Source organism: Chenopodium quinoa, unplaced genomic scaffold (genome assembly GCF_001683475.1).
Source record: "Chenopodium quinoa cultivar QQ74 unplaced genomic scaffold, ASM168347v1, whole genome shotgun sequence".
Classification (NCBI taxonomy): domain Eukaryota; kingdom Viridiplantae; phylum Streptophyta; class Magnoliopsida; order Caryophyllales; family Amaranthaceae; genus Chenopodium; species Chenopodium quinoa.
The window spans coordinates 3,908,824-3,933,189 of record NW_018745684.1 but is presented as its reverse complement, the minus strand read 5'-3'; the positions used below and the strand labels follow the sequence as shown (position 1 = coordinate 3,933,189).

General features: G+C 36.3%; 4 protein-coding genes across 4 annotated transcripts; 3 read left to right on the top strand and 1 right to left on the bottom strand.

Annotated features, from left to right (window-relative positions):
• The first annotated feature begins 869 nt into the window (after positions 1-869).
• On the top strand, positions 870-8,810 carry LOC110717585 (ubiquinol-cytochrome-c reductase complex assembly factor 1-like). The gene is made up of 8 exons (XM_021896323.1): positions 870-1,029; positions 1,124-1,306; positions 1,779-1,992; positions 2,611-2,777; positions 5,806-5,930; positions 7,119-7,179; positions 7,894-7,942; positions 8,443-8,810. The coding sequence occupies exons 2-8, from the start codon at positions 1,133-1,135 to the stop codon at positions 8,517-8,519; spliced, it is 867 nt and encodes a 288-aa protein (XP_021752015.1). The 5' UTR covers positions 870-1,029; positions 1,124-1,132; the 3' UTR covers positions 8,520-8,810.
• A 1,870-nt stretch (positions 8,811-10,680) lies between these two features.
• LOC110717612 lies at positions 10,681-14,946 on the top strand. Its single transcript, XM_021896359.1, has 6 exons — positions 10,681-10,973; positions 11,665-13,330; positions 13,384-13,647; positions 13,721-13,808; positions 13,898-14,329; positions 14,411-14,946. Exons 2-6 carry the CDS (start codon positions 11,673-11,675, stop codon positions 14,852-14,854), a joined length of 2,886 nt encoding a protein of 961 aa, XP_021752051.1. The 5' UTR covers positions 10,681-10,973; positions 11,665-11,672; the 3' UTR covers positions 14,855-14,946.
• Positions 14,947-15,140: 194 nt separating this feature from the next.
• Positions 15,141-18,856, top strand: LOC110717344 (putative kinase-like protein TMKL1). The gene is made up of 2 exons (XM_021896008.1): positions 15,141-16,158; positions 17,650-18,856. Exons 1-2 carry the CDS (start codon positions 15,648-15,650, stop codon positions 18,264-18,266), a joined length of 1,128 nt encoding a protein of 375 aa, XP_021751700.1. The 5' UTR covers positions 15,141-15,647; the 3' UTR covers positions 18,267-18,856.
• An 844-nt stretch (positions 18,857-19,700) lies between these two features.
• LOC110717345 (acid phosphatase 1-like) lies at positions 19,701-23,786 on the bottom strand. Its single transcript, XM_021896009.1, has 3 exons — positions 22,778-23,786; positions 22,314-22,523; positions 19,701-20,077 (listed from the first exon to the last, which is right to left on the bottom strand). Exons 1-3 carry the CDS (start codon positions 23,185-23,187, stop codon positions 19,900-19,902), a joined length of 798 nt encoding a protein of 265 aa, XP_021751701.1. The 5' UTR covers positions 23,188-23,786; the 3' UTR covers positions 19,701-19,899.
• Between the last annotated feature and the right edge of the window lie 580 nt (positions 23,787-24,366).

Sequence of the window (24,366 nt, the reverse complement as noted above, 5' to 3'; positions counted from 1 at the left end):
CTCCCTAAGTCCCCTCTACTCCCAAGTGTCTGACCCACAAATACTGGACGAAAAAAAACTGTGAGAGTTGAGGTCTAGTCGGTGTTCTCCTTATCATTTAAATAAATAAATTATATAAAAAAAAAAGAAATAGCCAAAGAATGAAATAAAACCAAAAAATCCCTAATTTACCTTCTTTTTTTTACTAGGTGAAAATGAAAACAAAGAGCAGATATGAGTAAACATCTTAGCCATATAAACCAAGTCAAATTGTAAAGAATTTCGTGTGTATAACATATTTGCCTAGTTACCAATTGTAATTTGTCAAATTTGGGTCATATCATAAGATAATTCATATCATAGTACTTCTAACTTTGTACTAAAGTGTATAACTATTAGGGTTAGATTATAGAGGCTATATAAGTTTATCATCTTGATAAACACTACACTAGTTGTATATCAAATGAAAAACATGTAAATAAATAGCCTAAACTTGCACAATTCATGCTACACTGTATCATTAGCGATTTTAGGGTAAACCCTAAAAATGAGTAAAATTTTACCTATGATAAACAACCTACTCATATAAGTAAATTACAACCCTCACTTTAGTCACTTGTACGTTGATAGTTTTTTCGTTTTTAATCATTTTACTTAATATATATATATATATATATATTATATTTTTTTTTTTGTGTGTTTTTTTTTTTTTTTTTTTTGGACTCGGAATATTTGTTTTTTTATCCTTTCATTGGATTTTTTTTGGGTACAATCCCTTAATTAATTGGATTTTTTTTTGGGTACAATCCTTTAATTAATTGGATTTTGATTACATGATGAAAGTCCTATAACTATTAATGCAAAAATTGGTAATAAAAATCAGTAATTAGTAATTACCACGGAGTATTGATTCCGACTTCCGAGCTTCTCCGGCTGAGAGGAGTCCACCTCCACCTTCAACTTCACCACTCTCTACTCCACGCTTTCCTATTCTCTCTTTCTCTCCATATTTCAATTTTCTCTCTCTTCGTCAATCTGCACTTTCTTCCGGTATATACAATTCAAAAATCCCTAATTTACCAATTTCCCAATTGATAAATTTCTTTGATTGATAATTATAATTTGATTTCGTTGATTGATTTAGGTCATAAAAATGTTGGCACGATGGAGCAGAGCAATTTCTCAGATATCTAATGCTGGATCACAAAGCAGGATTTTAGGAGGATTTTCAAACACTCAAAATTATGCCAAAGTTGCTGCCTTTTCAATGCCGCCTTCTTCTTCTTCGCTTGATTCCAATGATTTCAACAACACCAACATTCCCACTGTATGACTTTCTTATTCTTCTTCTTTTGTTGTTGCTTTAACTATTTGGTATGTCATTATGAATCTCTGACTTGATTGTGCAACAATGGTTATCATTGATTTTAGTAGTAATAATCCCCTACATTGGCTTGATTTTTGGTGGATGGAATCGAATGTATTCGACGCGTTCTTTAATAATCTGAACTGTTAGTTTAAGAATCTGGACCTGTGCAAACAATGGCTAATTGTCTATGATTGATTTTAAATTTAATGGCCTACAGGATGGAATCGAATGTATTCAACGCGTTTTTTAATAATCTGGACTGTTAGTTTTTGATTATCTAACACGAATCGTTTTGTGAGGGTACATTGGTTGAAAGGAAAGACTTTTTTGTTTTTGTTAGATTTTCGGATGTGTGTGTATAGTTTTGCTGCTTCTAACAGGAATTGTTTTGGTCCAAATCTGATAGTGACTTTAATTTCTGTTGGTTAAGGTTAAGCTAGATAAGTTGTTTTGGTCTAAGCCATGTTCATTAGCTTTGGCCAAGGATTCACCTTTGAGGATTGAAGAACCAGACTATCAGGGCATCCGTCGCTTCTTCCTAAAATTGATGCTCTTTTACAGTAAACAAAGCAAATCTATTCGAGGGGCAAATGTGGTTTACAGACGCATAATTACACAGGCTGATAAATCTGCTATTTACAATGGTGAGCTTAAACTGCTCTCTTTTTTCTTACCATTATATTGTAAGAGATACAAATGACTTGTTATGCATAACTTGATATTGTTCTCTGTAAAACTTATCTGGTTTTTGTGAGTATGTTAAGATACTTTCTTAAGTTTTTAATTGAGTTTTGTCATCCATAGTAGTAAAAAGGTAATGACTTGAAAACTCAAGGCTCATTATTGTTGTGTTCGTGGTCAATCAATCATGTAACAGACTAACAGTACATGCACAAACGCTGCAAATGTGATACATCCGCTGCCACCACATATATTGAGCTACTCTGTCCTGAAACAAGAGTTTTTCTTAGGTACTGTTGTGCATGAAGGTAGCATATAGATCATTTGTAAAATGGTTGCACTATTTTTTTTTTTTTTTAAACTCCTTTTAGTTGTAAACTTGCTAGTCAGCTAGTATGCATTGCAAACACAAAATTTTATAATCAATACACTCCTATTTGATTCATTAACAGCAATCTAGCTATATTAGGAGGAGCAATATTCTGCCTGTGACCATGCACACCTTTTCTAAGAGGATTATGAGTTTATTTGGTCACGTGTTTGTATCATTGTGTAGCTCTAAGGGTGAATCTTTCTTGCAGTTTTTAACATAGAGAAGACTTTTAAAACTACGTTTTCCCTATTGGTGCTTCATATGTGGATGTGTTTGCGACGGTTGAAAGAGGAAGGGCAAGAAGGTGTTGAATTTGGTCAGTACGTGTACGAAATTTACAATCATGACTTGGAATTGAGAGTATCCAAGGCTGGGGTTAGTGCATATTACATCTCATAAGTCAATTTTAGATGTGATGCAAGAAAATTTAAATCCAAATAATCAAAGTCCTTATGCAGTCCCTTGTTTTCTGATTATTAAAATTTCCTTAAATCATTTATATTAATAATTTCATTCTATTACGGCTCCCTCTATCCCTTTTTATTATTTACATGTGGTATCATGCAATTGTATTAACGAATGATTATAGTAGTTATATATATTTTGTTAAAAAATTATAGATTTTGCTTTTATTTTTACTTGATTAAATTAGACCCTTCGAGATGCAACAGAAGTATTGGATGAATAGAAATATAAAAACATTGATTTATTTTTTTATGGAAAAGTAGAGATGAAAATGGAATATTTGTACTTTATAAGAGCAAACGTTAAGAATGAAGGGGAACACCCTATACGGAATACATAAAGAATAAAAAGGAATGGAGGGGGTAATATATTTATATGTAGTGTATGATACTATGATAGTTGTTGATGGTAGCCTAGCATGTACTAAATTTGTGAAATGACTTGAGAGGTGTAGTATAAGTGGGAGTTTCGGCGCAAGTGAAATACCTTTACTTTTAATGTTATTTTACTTTGTGAGTCGGCAGTGGGGCAATGCCCCTCCTTTTAGACCTAAGGTTCACTTTGCGGGTTGATATTGTTAGAGGGCATTATTGGGTTGGGGGGAGTTTGGCTGCAGCGAATATCTATTTAATCTCATGTAGGGTAAAACCATGTTTGATTCTAATTTTCAATATGAATACAAATCGTGAAAGTGTAACGTAATGATCCATTAGACGTTGAATTTAAGCTAGAGGTGCTAGAGAAGTTATTATAGGGATAACTAGCTGGCTTGTGGGAACCAAGCGTTCATAGTGACGTTGCCTTTTGATCTTCGACATTGGCTCTTCCTATTATTTTGAAGTATAATTCGCTTTGATTCATTCCTCCCTAGACCCAATTCCCAAAAACACCTATATTTGGCTACATGAGGGTGCCTTTGGTGCTAAAAAAAATAAAAAAATACTTTGTACTAAGTTTAAGGGAGGGCTAAGGTAATGGGTTGCAATTGCCGCTACCCTAGGTCATGCCCATGTCCACGTCCACGGCAAGGCCTAGGTGTTGCTACCGCCGCCCAAACCAAGGCTTACCGGGGCACAAGGGTTGCCAAGTCAAGGAAAATCATGTGCAAGGGTCATGTTCAAGAGGCATGTCCACATGTGCACAAGGCATGTGCATGAGGACAAAGCATAAAAACACCTCATCTCTAAACAAGACTTATTTTTGGTACTTGAGGGTAGCATCTTGGCTTGCCTTAGGGCCAATGCAAGGGAACATAAGGCCAAGTCAATGCCAGGCAACATAAGACAATGTATCTTAAGACATGAGAACGATGGGTGGGCTAAGGCATAAATTAGATGATTTCAAGCACCAAGTAGGCTTCCCAAGGCCTTTTGGGAACCGTCAGAAGCACCTTAATGTGTAACATTATTTGATCCATAAATAATCTCTAAAAGTCAAATTTGAAGGCTATCACGAAATTGGCCCATGTTAGACTTGGTGTTGAAAACTCAAGTTATGGTAGGAGATGCATTTTGGGTCATATAATGTTGTTTGAAACCAAATATGCCCACCAGTCGGTCACATTAAGGCTCTTGGTGGCTTTGGGTTAATGAAGGGTGACGTGTACGTAATTGGCTAAATTGATAATTTAAAAGCAAAATAGATGGTTCCAAACACCCAAATGACATCCCAATGTCTCATGGGGTATGTGGGAAACTTTCGACCTCTTTCATTTTCAGGCAATGAAAAGTAAAAATTTTTCTAAAATTGAAGACTATAATCCACGCTTTCGAATCAATTTTGGGATTTTTTTTTTCAAAATTAAAGTAATTGTGGGGGGGGGGGCATCCCTCGGGGAAGCATAAATGGCCTACCAATAGGTTTTATAAAGTCTTGAGAATGAGTTTGGTTCAATTATGTAACTATTTTGGAATTATGTTGTTGTGTTGATAGTCAAGAGCTATAAGGGGGCATTTGGTTCGCGGAATATAGGTATGAGGTATGGGTTTAGAATGACTAAAGCTCATACCATATGTTTGGTTGTCAAAAGTATGAATTTTAAACCCATACCTCAAACCCATGAGGTATGGGGTTTAGAAACCTTGGGGGGAGGTGTGTTTGGCCCATTTCCATTCCCTTAGGTATCAAATAAAAGGAGAGAATAGTGAGAGATTCTATTCCGGAATTGAACCAAACACATGGTATTAAGTATCAAGTTCTAACCCGATACCACCTTAATTCCATTCCTAATTCCAAACCCATTCCACTCTGCGAACCAAACGCCCTCTAAGAGATAGTTTCAATCACGAACTTGACATCTAAGTTGTCGGGGTCCTAGGGTTATTAAACCCAAATTTACCCATTCATTACTTACCATTGTGTTTTTGCTGCATGCATGGGTTGGTTATATTATACCGAATTGGTGTTTGTTACACACCACCATTACAATTGTTGACTTTGGCTGGTTGTTTACAATTGCTCATAATGAAGCCTTTTATTGATGGAAAAGTATCTCATGAAGCCTTTTTGATGGAACCTTTTTCTTTTCTTTTTTTAAAAAAAAAAATTTCGTTTTATTATGAAATGGGAATCTTATCCTTCTTTAACGTTTTCACCGATTCCTCCTCCATTTTCTATAGGAAGAACAAAAGAAAATGAAGGATGCATTAAGCTATCTTATCATCTTATGATTAGTGTTGGAGGTTCTTTTCCTTGTACAACCAGCCTTTAGCCTTAAGATACTCTACCTCTACCAACAAGGCTTTACTCACTCTTTATTTTTCTTTCCATCTTTTAATAAGTAAACAAGGCTCTATTAATAATATGTAAACAAGATTATAACATCCCTCCTGGTATTTGTTTATTATTTTGCTTTGTTATGTCATCATGTTATTTAGATATAGGTTACTTTCTGTTTAGATGATGCTTAATTCTAACCTTTATATTACTGCATTGTCAGGTTAACTTGCTATTGACTAAGTGGATGAAGGATTTGGAGAAGATATTCTATGGAAACCTTGTTGCATATGATGCTGCCTTACTTCCAGAAGCTGGAAAAGATGATCTTTCGAATGTCATATGGAGGTATTGGCTTAAGTTTGGGGCACACTTACAATAGAGTTGTGGTCTCCTTTTTTTGCAGTTTCTATGACTGGGGCCCTAAGCTGAATGAATAAACTTGACTTAAAATTTGTCACTAAGTCCTTTCATATCAGAAAAGATGATCTGGAACTGCTCAACATTGGGAATCAAATGTCTTGTGTGTTGTGACACTGATCACATTGTATCATTTTGACTTCCGAAAACAAGGATTAGCTTATTGAGTTACTTATGCTTGACTGTTGGTGTGCCTTTCAGTAAATATAAATCACATATATCAGTAGGATTATGACTTAGTAATCAATATGAGGAAACGGTATTAATGTAGGGATGGGTTAGGAATTCAAATTAAAGGATTATTATGATAGGATGAAAATTGGCGAGGCTAATGAGAGTACTAACTACTAAGGGTGTTTGAAGTTTAAAATTACATAATCTAGATGAGATGTAATGATTGAAATAATAGATTCTTTGACCATTATCTTGCCTCCTCATTGTTCACTCAAAGGCATTCTACTAGTTGAACTTCGTGCGGTCTTATTCATCTCTTCTCTATATGGAATAGCTACATAAATTAGAAAGTTATGAGGGACAAAAATTTAATAGCTGTAAGACCAGGGGATGAGTATGAGGAGATGAAAGGCGACTTTTGGGAAGTGGCTGTTTATGAGTGGGCTTAAACCTTTGATTCCGTTCACCAAGTCTTTGGGTTTGGCTCTCTTGATTTCCTTTAATCCTTATTTTTTCCAGATCTCTCTACCTAGTACTCTTATTTAATCTCTTTCATGTAGAAGCTTTAATACCATGTAAATTCACATTCCTTCTCTTATGTCTAATGTTGGTTTTGAAATCTTGGCATGATTGAGAAGTTGTGCCTTGTTGCTGTTGATGTTACTCAAACCAAGTATTGTCAAACACCAGTTTCAGCTAAACTATTTAATAAAATTTTCTATGCTTTTGGTTCAAAATGATGTGTCAAGCATCCATACCCATGTTGAAGTGTCGAGGCCCCATACTTAAGCAAATATCTATTCCATTCACTGTATCAATTTGTTGGTGAAATAAACTTCTGAAAATTTGAGAAAAATTAGACCAACTGCTCCCAAGCAGTCTTTGTTATTAATACAAAGCTCTCTGATTCTGTATGTATACTTGAACTTCTTTGTGCTGCAGGAATGTGTTTTCCGATGATGGTAAGTCAGAACCAAGTGATGCTGCTAGACGTCCTGTTCAGGTGCATTCTCATACTTCATTTTTGGATATTAGTCTAGAACTCTAATTTGTTAGTCCCCAATTAATTTAAACTATGAACTCAGATGAAACTCATTATCTAAATTATATCCTTCTTCTTCTGTGGTTCTGATTGTTATTCCTATCATATCTTTCTATGTTACTCGAATGGAATTCATACCTGCAGCTTTTTATATGGCTCTAATCATGATGTATTCTGTTTATTACCATCCATGTACTTCAGTATAGTATGACCTACATTGTGTGGTTGGACTTGCAGCATCATCTGTGTTGGATGGGCCTCATCTTATACTCTTAAAGTCTTAATAAAAAAAAAAAAAAAACTGCCCAACTATAGAGACAGAACCTGGACGCTTCCTTCTTTGTTTGGAAAGTTATGTATACCTGCCATCACAACAGGATGAGTTTTTTTTAATGACAAATTTCAGATAGTCGCACTATGGTTTTCTTTCTTTCATTTAATTTCCCATTCTTATTTCTTCTGTCCCAAATAGATATATGTTCTGAGTAGTGTTATCATCAAGAAGCCTTATTGAAGGGTAGGCATGATGAAATTAATTTGTAAAATGTTATCGATAAGATGGGAGTATTTTGCCTTTCTTTGAATCCACAACTCAAAGTGTAACAATTAGTGGTATATATTTCTCAGTATATAGCTCATTCTTATACTCTTTTTTGAATTTTCCAATCTTTGCAGGCAATGGCTCGGTATGTTCGTCGTGAAATTAGTTGTCTATCCTTGACTGGTAGGTGACTTGTATTATTTCAATTAGTCTGAGTTCCTATTTACATTCATCTTGAAGCACCTTTTTCTGTTTCTTCAACAAATAAATATGGTGATGGATACTGTATCCACAATTTACATAAATGCATCCACAATTTACATAAATGCTTTACCCTCAACTGTGCATAATGTCTATTCAAAAAAAAAAAACTGTGCATAATGAGGCAGCAAGCAGCCTTATGTGTACTCCCTATAGTATAGGAGAAGGAAGATTTCTGAACTATATATAACTTGCATTCTCTATTTGATTATTCATAGGTGTTTTGCTCCAGTTTTAAATGCCTTTTCATTCTATCAAAACTTCGGCCTACAATTTCCTTAGTTAGGAAGTTCTATAGGATATAGCAATGTTAAGTATCATCATGTCTTTCTTAAGCTCTGTTGATCTTATGATACTCTTAGTCTATGAACTTTCATACCTGTTGATCTTATCGTACAATTTTTATGGTTTACACTTTGCAGATAAAGAAGCCATGTTCTCCGGAAACTTCAAGTTCAGCTCTCTAGAGAATCCTCTTCTCAACTCAAAAAAATCATAATGGCATAGAATTTGGGTTGACCAAACATGCGCATTGAAGTTATGATGCTAGAATTATAGACAATGTCTTGTTGCTCCGACATTTATAGTTCATAATGGATTGTCATATTTTTGTAGTAAAGGTTTTTAACAGCATATATGTAGTGTTTTTTTTGACACTGATAGCAGTTATTTTGCTTAATCATGATGTAGGGTTTCTTTAATTATATGGTTCCATAAACTTTAATCTATGTACATGATCTTTTATAAGACGTCACTTTTGCAACAAAGATGCCCCATTGCTTTATAGCTTCTATTCCATATTTCTCGTTTAATTTGTTCGGATAAACTTATTTGCTTTATTTAGCACTGATGTAGATGTTATTAGGTTCTTTTGTTGGTTATTTCACAACTGATGTTTTGTGAGATCAGTATTATCCAATTTATGGTGAGGATTCACACCAACTCTGTTATAAAGATAATCTTCTTTCATTTTTTAAGATGTAAAATCGTTAATATATGGGTGAGATCCGTCTCCCTTATCACTAGGGAAACTGTTAAGTATGCTAACAACACGAACTTGGAACTAGATGCAGAGCAGCAGCAACTAGCACTGGTGATGGGAGTGATGTTGGAACTCCGGTGAGAATCGGGTTCAAAGCTTAGTATGAGGGCATGGAGGTATTTTGGCACTTAAGGAGGGGGTGTTGCCTCTTTCAGAAAAGAAGGGGAAACTATAGGAATACGATGTCATCACAGAGGAGTGCATAACTGAATAACCAGTGGAAAAAGTAGGATTTGTATATGAGACGGAAAGTACTAGTATGGCCAAAGTTGAGTGGGGGTGTGATAACATGATTTGGTTATTTATTTGGTTTTATTTTATACGAGTATGATTTGGATATTTGTACAATTGTACCAGAAACAAAAAATATTACAGTACAAGTATATTTTTATGTGAAATAAATATTATTTAGGGGGATGAAAATTCAATAGTCTATCAAATTTTAAAAATTAAAATATACATCAAAGTTCAAACACATGTATTATTAATTATTCACTCCCATTAGTTTTTATTTTTTATTTAAATATGTTACATTTTTTTTGAGAAAATTATCGAGGGAAGTGAATAATTAGAAAGTAAAAATTGAGTGTGCAGATGTAAGTCTAACTTAAGCCAAAAAAAAAAAAAAAAAGGAGAAAAAAGCGCAAGTTAGATGGTATAGTAGAGTGAGAGTGCATCCTAAGAATACTAATACTTGTCTAAAATGACATGACAATATAATAAAAGAATATGAGCCTATGAGGTGCACTTATTTCTATATATATAGTTATATTATAAATAAAGAATATATAACATGTTCTTTTATACAATAAACTGTTTTCTTTTGGTGCACAATGATCACTATGCACTCTTAAATCTTAATACAACAAGTATATTTTGTATGATATCTCTACGTAACTAAGTACTGTAATTTTTAACAACCTACACTTTTAAGTAGTATTCATTTCTAAGAAATTGGTCATCAACTTTTAAGTTGACATTTATCTAAGAGTTTAAAACACTGTGAAGTATTGGAAGTGGAGTACATTTTTGTGCATATTGCATCCAAATAGTTGATATATATACCTACTTTTTTTTACGGAGTATATTTAAGAACGAGTTGATTAACACAGAACAAAATTGTTGACTAGATTCGATTCCAGGTATTTAAGAGTGAGGCGATTAAGATAAAATAAAAATATAGACTGGATTCGATCCTTGATTTCAGGTACGACCTTATTAGTTAAAGAACATTCTCTTAGTAAGCCTTAAGCCATCATATCAACATAACAGATATAACAGGCAAGAGTTTATTTGATTAATTTTCTGACAATACAAGCTAATTAGAAAAAAGAGTTAAAATAAAGCAATAAATCAATCTCGAAAATAAATTTTAATGTTAAATATTGTACAAGTACTAGTGGTAGACTAGTAGTATATAAAATCCAAACCATGGCAACAAGAAAAAGAGCTCTTTCCCAAATTAAGGTCAAGAAGAACCGCAATTCCCAAATTGCAGCCAAAGTTTTAAGAATTCCCATTCTACCGTCCATGTCACCGGTTCAGGGGGAAGAAATTATAAATCCGGTCTACAGCAAAACCGCTACCTGAAGTAGCGGTTTTTACTAATAAACCGCTACTTCAAGTAGCGGTTTTTGTTTAATAAACCGCTACTTCAAGTAGCGGTTTTCTAGCAGGTATAATTTCCCGATTTCACTTTCCTCTTTCATTTTCGTCTTCTCACCAAAATCCCATCCACGCCTTCCACCAAAATCACACCTCCTTCAACGGAAGCCGGCGCAGCCAAGGAATCCACCGACGCCGCCGGAGCATTCCTCAGCAACGAAGGCCGCCGCTGTTGACGCCGAGGGTTCGACTTTAGTGGTCGGCTTCGCTAATTTCAGAAGAAACGTGCTGATCTTCTTGTTTGTGGTAAGTGCCCTAATTATTTTTTGTATTCAGTTATTGGGTTTGTTGTTGTTATTGAGTTTGTTGTTGTTATTGAGTTTCAGAATTGTATGTATGTGTTGTTGTTGTTGGTTTTGGTTGTGTTGTTGTTGTTAGTGTTCTTGTTTATTGTTGTTGTTATTGAGTTTCGGTTTTGGTTGTGTTGTTGTTGTTAGTGTTCTTGTTTATTGTTGTTGTTATTGAGTTTCGGTTTTGGTTGTGTTGTTGTTGTTAGTGTTCTTGTTTATTGTTGTTGTTATTGAGTTTTGGTTTTGGTTGTGTTGTTGTTGTTAGTGTTCTTGTTTATTGTTGTTGTTATTGAGTTTCGGTTTTGTATGTATGTTTGTGGTTGGTTTTGGTTGTTGTTGTTGATTTACTTACCTTACATATAACCCTTGTAGAATTATTAATGGTTTCGATCACATTACTCAGTTTAGGTTGCTATAATTGCTGATTTTGAAAGTGAAAATAGAGCTTCTATACACAAAGTACATGAGCTCAAAGTACATGTAGTCATGACTTATGCCCATGTTGAGCTTCAAGAGGTATTAAGACCTTCATAGCTCAGTTTAGGTTGCTATAATTGTGTAGTTTGCTTGCTTGATGTTAGGACATTGCCACACTGTTAATGAATTTTTGCAATCTAATATCTTTGATTAATAATGGTCTTTTCTAGAATGAAACATGGAGGTTCCGAACTACCCTCTATATTGCTATTGGGGTGGAGAAATTGTCCACAAAGATAGCGATATAACGTATAGGGGTGGGAATCAAAAATTTGTGTTTGTACATTCTGCGATGACATATTCACAAGTTCTGAACAAGCTATATGAAGAATTGAGTGTTGATCCTAGAGGTGTGGAGTTGAAGGTGGTTATGCGTTATCCTATGGCTGGGGCATATGTTGCAATTCCGTTAAATGACGACAACGCTGTTAGAGCTATGTGGATTGCTGTGACTCAGAGTTCTTCTGTTGCAATGCAATTGTTCATTGAACAAGTTCCAAAGGAGCCAGTTGTGCAAACTAACACTGGTTCCTTTCCGGGGATGGATTTTTTTGGTAGTGTGGATCAACCGTTTTCCACTGGTGTTCAAAGTGTGGGCATAGGGTCATTCACAAGAATGCTTGTTGATCCACATTATGTCAATGACCATCTCTCACAGTTTAGGTCTCCGGCCTCATCGCCTAATGTTGGAACCTCGACAAGCACACAACCACAAGGCATTCTTGATTCTCTTGACCCAAACAATGTTGATGTATTTGGCGATGCAGAGATGAATGACACTGATGAAGATGATGATGAAGAGATAATTGAAGCTCGTGATAAGGCAATTAAAGGAAGCGCCCCCACTTCAGACTTCAATGAAGTGGCGCAAGTTGATCCTCGTTTGAATAGCTCATGGATGTCTTGGTTAGGAAATGAGACATATAACAATGGGGGAGAATTTGAGGTTGGTCAGCAGTTTGACTCATTGCAACAACTGAAAGATGCTGTGAAATCTTACTCCATAGCTAGAAATCAAACAATTCGAGTTGTGGAGGCAGAGCCAGAGAAATATGTTGTTGAGTGCAAGAGGAAAGAACAATGTAGTTGTTCGTGGAGGCTTAGAGGAGTGAAAGATCCAACACTCTCTACGTTTAAAATTGTGAGGTACAACGGCCCTCATGCAAGTAACTGTGTTGGTGACATCGACTCGGGAGATCATAAGCTACTGACTTCCGAGTTCGTTTGCAATGCTCTTCTAGATGTCATTCGCGTTGATCCTTCATTGAAAATCAAGACAATGGTGCAACTTGTGAAAGAGAAATTTGATGGATTCCAAATAACCTACAAGAGAGCATGGCTAGCGAAACAAAAGGCAATAAAACTCATTTATGGGGGTTGGGAGGGTTCATATGAACAGTTGCCTAAGTACATGCAAGCTCTCAAGGAATCAAATCCTGGGTTTTACGGTGTACATAGGATTTTGGGAGGAGGGTTTTTGCTTGATCGATCTCTTCTTACGGCGTTGGTTGAGAGGTGGAGGCAGGAGACACATACTTTCCACCTAGTGGTAGGTGAGGCCACCATTACTTTACAGGATGTCTCCGTCCTGTTAGGTCTGAGAGTGCACGGCCCTCCTGTCATTGGACCTCCATTTGAGGGATGGCATGACCTAGTTGAGGAGTTGCTGGGAGTTCGACCTGGCCATGATGATAACGGTAAGCCGTTTCTGGAGGGATCTACTTTAAAGTTGACGTGGCTCAGACGTCACTTCTCACAGATGCCAGAGGGAGCTGATGACTTGACAGTTCAGCGCCATAGCCGTGCTTACATTCTCACTCTCATGGGATCTATTCTGTTCGCCGACAAGAGTGGCGATGCTGTGTCACTCTATTCTGTTCGCCGACAAGAGTGGCGACAGCTTCGACCTACAGCTGGGGGAGTGCGACTCTTGGTTTTTTGTATCGGCAGCTATGTCGAGGATGTCAGCGAGATTCAAGACAGATTGGAGGCCCGCTCATCCTACTACAGTTGTGGTCGTGGGAGCATATTACTATTGGCCGACCATACATTAGGAGGCCTCGAGATCCGCCACAGGAGGACCCTGAGGCTGAGGATGAGGATGACATTTTGGGGACTCAGCATCAGCGAGGTGTTGACCCTTTGGCGTGCAGGTACAATGTTTGCTTCAAGTTCATGTTCTTACAATTCTATCTTTCAAGAATTATTATTAACATGTCTTTACAGGTGGTTACGTGTCCATCTATCGTGTGCGCATACTGCTTCTGGACTACCATACTACAGAGATGCGTTTGACCATCAGCGCGAGGACCAGGTACAATCGGTGTTTCTTTTTTTTTGTGCATTGTATTTCTTCCATTATGTTAGTCATATACATGTTGACATACTTGTTTTGGGAATTAGATGATTTGGCAGCCATATACTGAGGCGGTGATGGATCGACTTCCGGAGATTTGTCGCTCAGACATGCACATTTGGCGTTCACGGGCACCTCTGATATGCTTTGACGTCGTTGAGTTCCACCTCCCAGACCGAGTCCTTCGTCAGTTCGGGTTAGACCAGCCGATCCCACAGGATGTAGACACGGACGTTGCTCTACACAGGAAGGATCGAAGGGGACAGCGTAATTGGGAGATTCGGCATTCGGACCATGTACACGAGTGGAGTCGACGAGAGGCATTAGTCGTCCAGGGATACCCGTTCACTGGGACTTCTTCCCCGGCCATGACAGAGTACATGGCTTGGTACCGTCGCATCACGAGACTGGTCATTACTCCACCTTCGCAGGAGCGCCCCCCGAGTCATTACCAGCCAGCTACCTCGGACCTCCTGCTTGTATGAACTTCACTTCATTTCAATCTAGTTCTTACGTTTTTGATTTCATTTTACTAACATTAAAACTACACTTAAATGTAGGCACATGCATTTGCTGATTTGCACGTCCAGCTATCGGGAGCTACTGAGACCATCTCCCACTTGCCACCAGAGACGGCTATACCATTTGCCATACAGACGATGCAGGGTTTTACATCATTTTGTGGCCAAACCTTGTCTAGGGTGGGGCAGTCACACCTTATTCAGCAGCCTCGACCGTCCACGTCTTCATCTTCTACTGTGCACACTATGCCGATCAGACCACCACCTCATCGTGGAGGCCATTCAGCACGTGCCTTCCGTCCACCGACTCCTTCTCAGCATACTATCATGACATCTCCTCCACTAGTGCATCGCCAGTATCAGAGAAACCGACGGCGTAGCAACACTACGTCTGGGGTTGGAGTTGGCCTGGATGACATTCCAGAGGAGACAGCTGCATCATCTTCATCGTCACCTCATGGGAAGAAGCAACGCCCGAGCTAAGTGTATATTTTGGAACTAAACTAATTTTTTTGTAAATGCTTAGAATTGGATTTTGTTATATTTAATCAATTGAAAAATATTCGACTTTGCAATTTCGACTTCCTTAGATCTTCATAAACTTGTTATTTATGGTGGTTGTGTTGAAAATATGCTATATATCTCATGTTTTACAGGTACACAACTTGCAGGTTTTTTTTTGAGTGATTATGCAAGTTTGAAAAAAAAACCAGTCCAGGGTAAACCGCTACTTCAAGTAGCGGTTTTTAAAGTAAACCGCTACTTGAAGTAGCGGTTTTCCAAAATAAACCGCTACATTAAATAGCGGTTTTTTGTAAACAAACCGCTACTTCAAGTAGCGGTTTTAAACTAAAAAACCGCTACTTGAAGTGGCGGTTTATTGCAAAGAAACCACTACTTGAAGTAGCGGTTTACCCTGGACCGGAAAAAAAAAAAAACCGGTTTTTTAACCAGTGCTTACGTGGACGGTAAAATGGAAATTCTTAAAACTTTGGCTGCAATTTGGGAATTGCGGTTCTTCTTGACCTTAATTTGGGAAAGAGCTCCAAGAAAAAATGTCCCTACTTCCGCTATCAATTCAAGGCTATCATAATCAATACAGAATTCCCAGATCATAACACCCTTTTCTACCTTTTATGGCCTACTCTTTAAACTCACCCCACACTTCCACATTCTTTAACAAAATGTGATTTTGCATTTGCATACTCATTCTTCAACACTTTACCTCTTTTTTTTTTTTTCTTTTTTCTCTCTCTCCTAAAATTACAAAAAAAAAATGAAACACACCCAAATCCTCAAATTCTTATTTCTACTAATCCCATTAACTATCATCATCATCTTCATACTCTTTATTTGCTTGTTCAAGAGAAAAAACCCAGAAAATCAGAAAGAAGGCGGTGAATCTAGTGATGACCCAGAATTAGGAAACATAATTAACAGTATTAGTAATGATGAGGGGTTGATGTGCTTCGAAGGGGGCGAAGATCTGACCGTTTCTGACATTTTAGATGCACCTGGTGAAGTAATTGGAAAATCAAGCTATGGTACATTGTACAAAGCTGATTTATTTAGGAAAAATAATAATTGTAATTCAGTTTTGTTGCTTAGATTTTTGAGACCTGCTTGTAGTGGGACCATTAGAGAAGTAATTCCTGTAGTGCATGCAATTGGTTTGGTCAGGCATTCTAATTTGGTCCCTCTTAAGGCTTTTTATATGGGCCCCAGAGGTGAGAAGCTTTTGGTTCATCCATTTTATGCTCATGGAAATCTTGCTCAATTTATTAAAGGTATTTTTCTTGATTCTCTCTTCTTTAGTTTTGCATTTTTCTACTTCAATTTCAGCTGGGTTTTGTCTTAATTTGTTGTTTGTTGGTTTTAATGAAGTGAGTTCTTTTAATTTTCTTGTATGGTTGGGAGTTTAATTGAGCTGGATTTCCCTGGTGAAGAGGGTTCTTGCTTGTTAATTTTGTTCTAAAAAATTTAATTGTTTTAACCATCTTGTTTGATTGGCAAATTGTTGAAAATTTGTTTTTTGTTGCTTTGAGAGCCACAAAGTGTAATGATGTAGACGGAATTTGATCCCATCGTCCTGTAATATTCTGATTTATCTCTTTAACTGGGTTTCCTTATGCAGCAGATTATGGTCTGTTCAGAAATTGGCAAAATAGTTTTTCTTTTTATGAAATAAATCCGGGCACATTATCCTTTAATTTTTTCCATACAGAGGAATAATTTTCCTTTAGTGATGTAAAAAAGGGACTTTATTGGTGAATCTTTCTAATGCTTGAATTCCTTGCTGTTTTATTCTTTTCTTGGTCATAAACCATGCTTATTTCAATGTTGGTTTTAGTACTTTGCTTCTAAACTTGGGTTTATGTAAGAGTTGGCTGTAAGGTTATCTATTTTGAAAAGCTTAAGATTCTTCTTCTGTTGTTAATCTATACACAATTACACCGTGAATCGAAGATAAAAATATTTCTTGCTGGTTTGCTGTTAGTCACTTGTCCTAATCATTTCATTAATTCACTTCATGTCATTAATGTTGATATTTTGTTGAGTATGGTCTTTCAGTCCAGCTAACTCTGCTACTGTCAAAATCAGACTTGTCAAGTTTTAGAATCTGGGGTCCTTTTGGGTGTTTTTGGCCTTCTCTCTCTCTTTCTTTTCCTAGATGAACTAATTACCTAGTTTTCATTCCATTGAACGATTCCTGCCCATGAATCTGTGATTTATGATCAGCAGGTTAGCCGGCTTCGTAGGTCAACCGGACCTATTCTTTTAAGTCCAACCATTTCTGTACTGGCCTTCCACTTGATCCTAAACCTTGCGTCGAAGTTTCTGATCCTCATTTTTTGGAGTAATTTAAGCAATAAAGAACCATCCATCCAGGACGGCTCAACTTAGTTGTGGGGATGTAATTCTTTATTAAACACTAGGTCAAAGCTAACAACTCTTTTGTAGCCCATCTTTTCTGCTGTTGACATTTAGTATTCTCAAAAATTAGGACTTCTTCCTATTCCTTTTATCTCTTAGCTTCAACTAAATTTTGTTTAATATTTGAAGCAAAAAACTGATTCGCATGCTGAACTGACCCGTCTTCATATTATGCCCTCACTATAGATAATTAGTTGCCTTCTTTGCAGTTTACATGCTGGCGTGCTGCCTGTCCTAATTCCCAATGCATAATATTTAGTCACTTTTGGGTTGTTCAAAGTTCTAAAACTTTTAACTCCAATATTCCAAAAGCATGCATTTTAAGTATGTGTTTTTATGAACAGATAGCAACAATGAGTCCTACAAATGGGATGTGATTTATATCATTGCCCTCGGTTTAGCAAAGGGAGTGGCTTATCTTCACACAGGATTGCACAAACCCCTAATACATGGCAATCTCAAGTCCAAAAACGTATTATTGGGGCCAGATTTTCAGCCATATATATCAGATTACAGTCTTTATCTGGTCTTGAACCCAACAGCAGGACTAGAAATGCTCGAGACTTCTGCAGCTCAGGGCTATAAGGCTCCTGAGCTGATGAAAATGAAGGATGTTAATGAAAGTACTGATATATACAGTCTTGGAATACTCTTGCTAGAATTGCTTACTGGCAGAGAACCTATTAGTGTAAACTCATCAGACTCACAGGAATATTTCTTGCCTAATGTCATCCGAACTGCAATTTTGGACCATCGGATCAAGGACATGTATCATCCCAACATTGTATCTAATCAAACAGGAAAACAAAGGCACAGGACAGAAGATCGTGCCCTGAAGCTAGTTCAGCTTGCAATGTCTTGCTGTTCTGCATCGCCTTCTCTTAGACCACCAGCAAATGAAGTCCTAAGGAAAATTGAGGAAATTGGAAAGGAACCAGCTTTACAACACAAAAGAACTTGACACAGGGATGTGGCACTTATGATTGATGAATGATTAACATCATATTATGGCAATTTTTTCATTGTCATAAAAATCGGCGCATGCCGGGACAGGGACAACAAAGATCTTGCAGTAGGGAAAGTTTCTGACTTTTGATGAATCTAGTGTGCCCACAATCTTAACAAAGTTGAAGGTTTGAGTCAGATGGCAAAGAAATCCATTGGAATTTGTGCTCAGGCTGCTGGAATTTCCAGGATTTATTTAATTGCCTAGTATCAGGGAAACATGGGATGCTGGATTTTATTGGGGCCCTCATAATGATCTTCTTGTCTGGAGATTACCCAAGAATTTGGCTAAGGAAAGCTCAACAAGATCTTGCTAATGATGATGCTTAACAGAATGATTTTTGCTCAATTCTTTTTTTAAGGGGTGGGGAGGCAAAGCCTGCATTGTATTTTTTGTGGGATGTAGATATTTATACTCAACTCGAACTATCCAAATTCGAGCAATGAAGTAAATTCTTGTACAACGAAAGCATAGGAAACTCGAATTATGTTGTAAAATGTTACTCTATAGTAGTTTAAATCTATGCTGATCATTTGAATCTCTCATTCCTCCCTACGACAAATTGTTTAGTTCGTGTTCAACATTAGTAATAGGTCCGTCCAATAATTAGAGAGGATCTCGATCTCATTTGAAAGGACGATATAATCTCTGATGTAAGTGAAGTGTTGTTGTATATTCCTGACTTTTTGTTCTGTGAAACTAAACATAATTAAAGATATTGTCAACTTAATGGTGGTTAGTTGGTTACATTATTTTTAAGTAAATTAGTTTTCAGATTTTCGTCTCTAGTGATGAATACAAAGCCTAGCAGAGTAGCAGTACATAAAAATATAGAACTGTAGTAATTCTTACAGTCTGTCTTAGATTCAACAAAATTTTATATGATACAAAACATGAATCTGGATCAACTATTGACAAAATCTACCCATAAAAATTCATAGTTTTTGTTTCCTCTGACTAAAAAAATTTAGTTGGTAAATGACCAAATGGTCCTAGCATTTAATTAATTTTGACCGGATGTGTAGGAGTAAAATGCCAGTCAGCATTCATTATTAAAAGCTTCTTTTGTCCTTCTAAAACAACCTTTTTTTTTTTTTTTTTTTTTTTTGATTTTTTATTTTATTTATACAGAGTATACTACTCATATAGTCGTAACTCGTATATAAATAATTACTCCGTACCATTCAACGGACATCTCTCTTTATGACCTACGGACAACATTCCTCTCTATTGTTACCTCGTCTAAGAAATTATCACTAAGATAAAACATCATTATAAAATGATCAATAAGATCTTTATCCCCCTCTTTCCCATCACAAGAAATAAAAAATCGCAAAATAGAAAATTTCTCACTGAGACCATTAGTTCATCAAGGTGAAGAACTACACCTGATCCAGTCAATTGTTTTGTTATTACCTGTTAATTCACCAAATCAGCTAACACAACATACATAATGCACCTCTAGTTATATAAGAGGTCCTTACTATTCAATTCATTAATTTCTATACAATGTACAATTGTTTACTCCAATATTTAGACTAGTATTTTGATATTGAATTTTTACTTATAATTATAATTTGGTCTTTCACTAGGGAATGTAATACATAGGATTAGGGAGCTTGAACGAACGAGTGGACATTGGAAAACCCAACAGATCACTCCACTGATCCCCGGAGTTGCCTTGGATCCTGAATCCCTCCTTCATCATCTCACTCCTCTTCTCTGATTTGAATATCGTTGCTAATTTTCCATGGTCTTCTGTGTCCCTGGGGTGTTATTCAAAGAAATAAGTGTTCAAACAAGCATGAACCAAAATATCAGAACATATTTTCTGCACTTTTAAAAGCAAGGGATGATTTAAATCTCAGCATTTTGCAAGGCAAGTGAAGGCTTTTGTGTGTTATTGAAGAGCTTGATGTTCAGAAGATAACGAAAAAGAAAACTTGCTGAGCAAAACAGAGAAACATAAGGACAGGTTTATGATCAACCAGCAGCATTGATACTTCATATGTTAATGCCACCATACATATGCTTGTGTTTCCAACCTGCTTAGCTGATTAGGTAAAGTGGAACAATTTCTCTCCAACCTAGACTCTATTGGAGTTCAATAATTTTTAGTTTTTTGTTCATCAAGTACAACATAATTTGGGTTTGATACTTCTCGGCCCTCAATCCCCACTTCCTCCAAAACAGGGTTCTAATCATATTACATTAAAATGTTTGATTAATGAAGTGAGTCATATCCTTAATTACGATAGCTAGTGATATGGAATATTAAACAAGTGCACGGAGAAAATATATGGTGTAGTGAGAGCTAAGGGCAGCAGCAGTCCGAAGAAATGGGTTGCTCCTCCGGAAGGGGTGATAAAGCTTAATTGTGATGCGTCTCTACGAGATGAAGGGTGGGTGGGTGGGACTCAGTGTGGTAGCTAGAAACTGGCAGGGGGAGGTCGTATTTGCTGCATCCAGACGTTCAAGAGCTTTCTGGCCTCCTATAGTTGCTGAGGCTATCAGGCTTTCGAAAAGATATGGATTCAGAGACATAGTGGTGGAATCGGATAGCCAAGCATTGATTGGCAGACTATGCAAAGGCTCTATTTTTCTCACTGACCTCAATAATCTGCTTGAAGATGTGCTTATTTCTAGTTGTTCTTTTAATTCTATGTCTTGGTGCCATGTAAAGCGGGATGGGAATACTGTTACTAATCATCTAGCCCGTATAGTGTTTTGGTTTTGAACAAGTTTGGGAGAACCATAATCCTTGTGAGGTCTCCCCATATGTATTGATGGACAAATTACTAATATAAGGCACGCCATCCGTTTTTCTAAAAAATATTAACCAAGTGCATCACTGCACCACAATGTCTGGACAATATACACATATTAGCCCCTAAATGTAATGTAATACCAAATACGTAGTAATCAACTGAACAGAATATTAATTTTAGCTAGCAGCATTTAGCAGGAAACAAAGAATCCCAAGATGCAGGCAAGAAATTGACTCCAACGGTCACCTAACTTTTACATCATTTCAGGTTTAGGGTGCCCCAATCCAGTATTTTGGCTTATAAATATGAGCCTCGCTCAAAACCAAACTAAACTCTATCTTGATACAAGTATATAGGGGTTTAGGGCAGCAGAACTTAGTTTTCTAGGGTAGATATACAATGCTTACTAATGCCTTTCAGAATTCAGATAATTAGGGGCTTAGGCCAGATAAACTTTTTCTAGGGCAAGTATACACTCTACCAATGATAATTACTCAGGCTATTTGAAACGTGGGGATCAGTCAGTGATACGGCATTGTATTTCACATGTTAGACATCATAATGGTTGGCTAATGGGTTATATATTCTATTCAATTCAAGCATAGGAAGGAAGCGGAAATGGTGACTCAGATAGATGTGATTCATTTTGAGCTGGAAATTTGCAAGTTCTCAGATTCCCTCAGTCCATCAATGTTGTATTCAGTATCATGTAAGAACCTCAAAATTAATCATTCTAGACATCAGAATAAAGAGGACATCAGGTAAGATCTAGGGTTTTGAAAGCTCAATCTCAAGCAAGCATTTTGACAAGTGAAAGGAAACACCCAAGTCATAATATCCACTTGATAAATTTCTTTGTAAAATTCCTGTGTTTCACATATCATCATCTTATCCACAAGGTAATTCAGAGCATACTGTGCACATTGATCTACAGCAGCTAAATGTAAAAAACATGAACCTCAGAACAACATAAAAGCAACCCCTTATAAGGATCAGAAACACCCGATAAGGTAGTATCAGCCTACACAATCTCATCTGTAGATTGATTATAGCATAGTCAATTAGGAAGTCAACTAAATAAGTTTTGACGATATTTTATTGTCCTGAATAACTTGGAAGTTAACCCAAAAACAGATAGCAGCAAGTTAAGACAGGTACATGCATTAACATATGACAGCTAAATTTTCATCCCATTTTAAAAATAATCATAAAGTAGTATGAGAATGAATATTACCTCAATATAAGCTTGTCCCAGTTCTTAAAACCAACATTCATCAGATTCTGAGCAGTAACATCCCTCATCTTATCGCTACGTCCAGTCAGCAGGAAAACCTTGAATCCCAGACTTAAAACCTCCTCATAAAGCCTTAAGCTGGGTTCAATAGCTGGAGCCATTCCTTTGCCAACCCACTTATCAAACTCCACACCATCAAACACCTCCAAACTACAATTTTCCACAAACCATTGCACATATCATATATCCATCAATCTCATCATCAAATACAGCATTATAATACAAATCAAAATTCGAAACAATTCATCATAACACACGATTTCGAGACCATTCAACAATTCACCATAAGGCACATCAATTAGGACAATGACTCCTAACAATGAAGCTAAACTCAATGACTCAATGAAACATTAATATCCATAAACAATATTACTATCAAAATAATAAACATAAAAAGGACTCACCCATAGCCATGATCAGAATAATAGGGAAGATTAGAGAGCAAAGTTTCATCAATATCAAAAATCCAAGCATCTTTGCTATCATCTTCAACATTCACACTTCTAGCAAAAACAGCAGCTTCATTAGAAACCCTTTCAAGATCCAATAAATAACCCTTACCCATCATATAATTTTTGACATAATCAGCACATTCTTGTGGGATTGTTTTCCATGAATTCAAGTTATTAGCCTCCACTGCAAACCTCCAACTTGTACACTGTAAATTCACTTCTTCTTGGTCTGTTTTTCCTCCATTATCTGGGTATTCCAGAATCATGTTTCTTGGGAGTTGATGATTGTTAGATGATTCTTGGAAACAAAGAGACAGAGAAAAAAGCAGAGAAAACACAAGAAATATCATCAAAGATTTCATCTTTACAAATTTGGGTATCTCAAAATTTGGGAATTCGAGGATTTTTGTAAAATTGGGTATTTGAAAATTTGGGTACTTAGAAAATTTGGAAAAATCAGAATTTAAAGGGGTTTAAATTGGATACAAATTAAAAGGGGTTTAAATTTTATAAAAGATAGAATAATGAAGTTTTAAATAGTTCAGGATTTGATGATAAAATTAAACGCGTTTAAAATTGTTAAAAAAATAATGGGAGAAATGCAGGCTTGCAGAGTATGTTTGACAGAGTAAATTTGCTTGGGAGTAAAGTAATTTGATAGGCCGAAAATGGTGATCAACAGGATTGGTCAAGCTCAAACATATTCTAATGGAGAATAAAGAAAGTATATTTGTAAATTCATGGAAAACTATACATTAGATTTTATTTTATTCATTAAAAAAATTGTGAGAAAGTCAAGATTTTTGGAAATTTAGAATCATACTTTTACATTATCACGTCATCTTAAAGGAACCTTGGGCGTGGGGGTTCAATTTGGCCGGTTCTTTTTTCTCTCTTTCTAGTTTTTCTACTTTTTTAAAACTTCCTTTGTTTGTGATGGTGTGTTGACAAAAAACCCAATTTGCAGTATTTAATTTAAAACTCCTGGGCAGTTGCTGACTTTTTATTCTATATATACAAAGACAAAGATTTTGCAAATCAACATTCTATCTAATCGAACTATGACCTATCACCATTTGAAAAGTATCGGCTTATCACATTGATAAAAAATCAAGGATCACATTGATACATTACTGCGTAATAAATTATCGGACATATATTAAATACCAACTTTGTTCTGAAAACAAACTATAAAACATGTTGTCTAAAATTTATATATCTCCTAGGTCACTATTAATAAGCAACGTATTTCCCGTGAGGCTGGCCACATCGTGTCGTCGACTGACACACACCAAAACACTGACCGGGTAACTCCTGAACGACCGAGTAGTCCCTGATCGATTGAGTAACCCCTGACCAAGTAATCCTTGATCGATCGAGTAACCCTTAAGTGAATTAGTAACTCCTGAATAATAACCCTGGCCACACGATGTGACCAACCACATATAAATCTTTGTGATTAATAAGGGGTAAGGTTAGGATATAATATACTTCATATATTACACCTTAGCTCCATGTTCTAATTTTCTTTTATTTTGCCA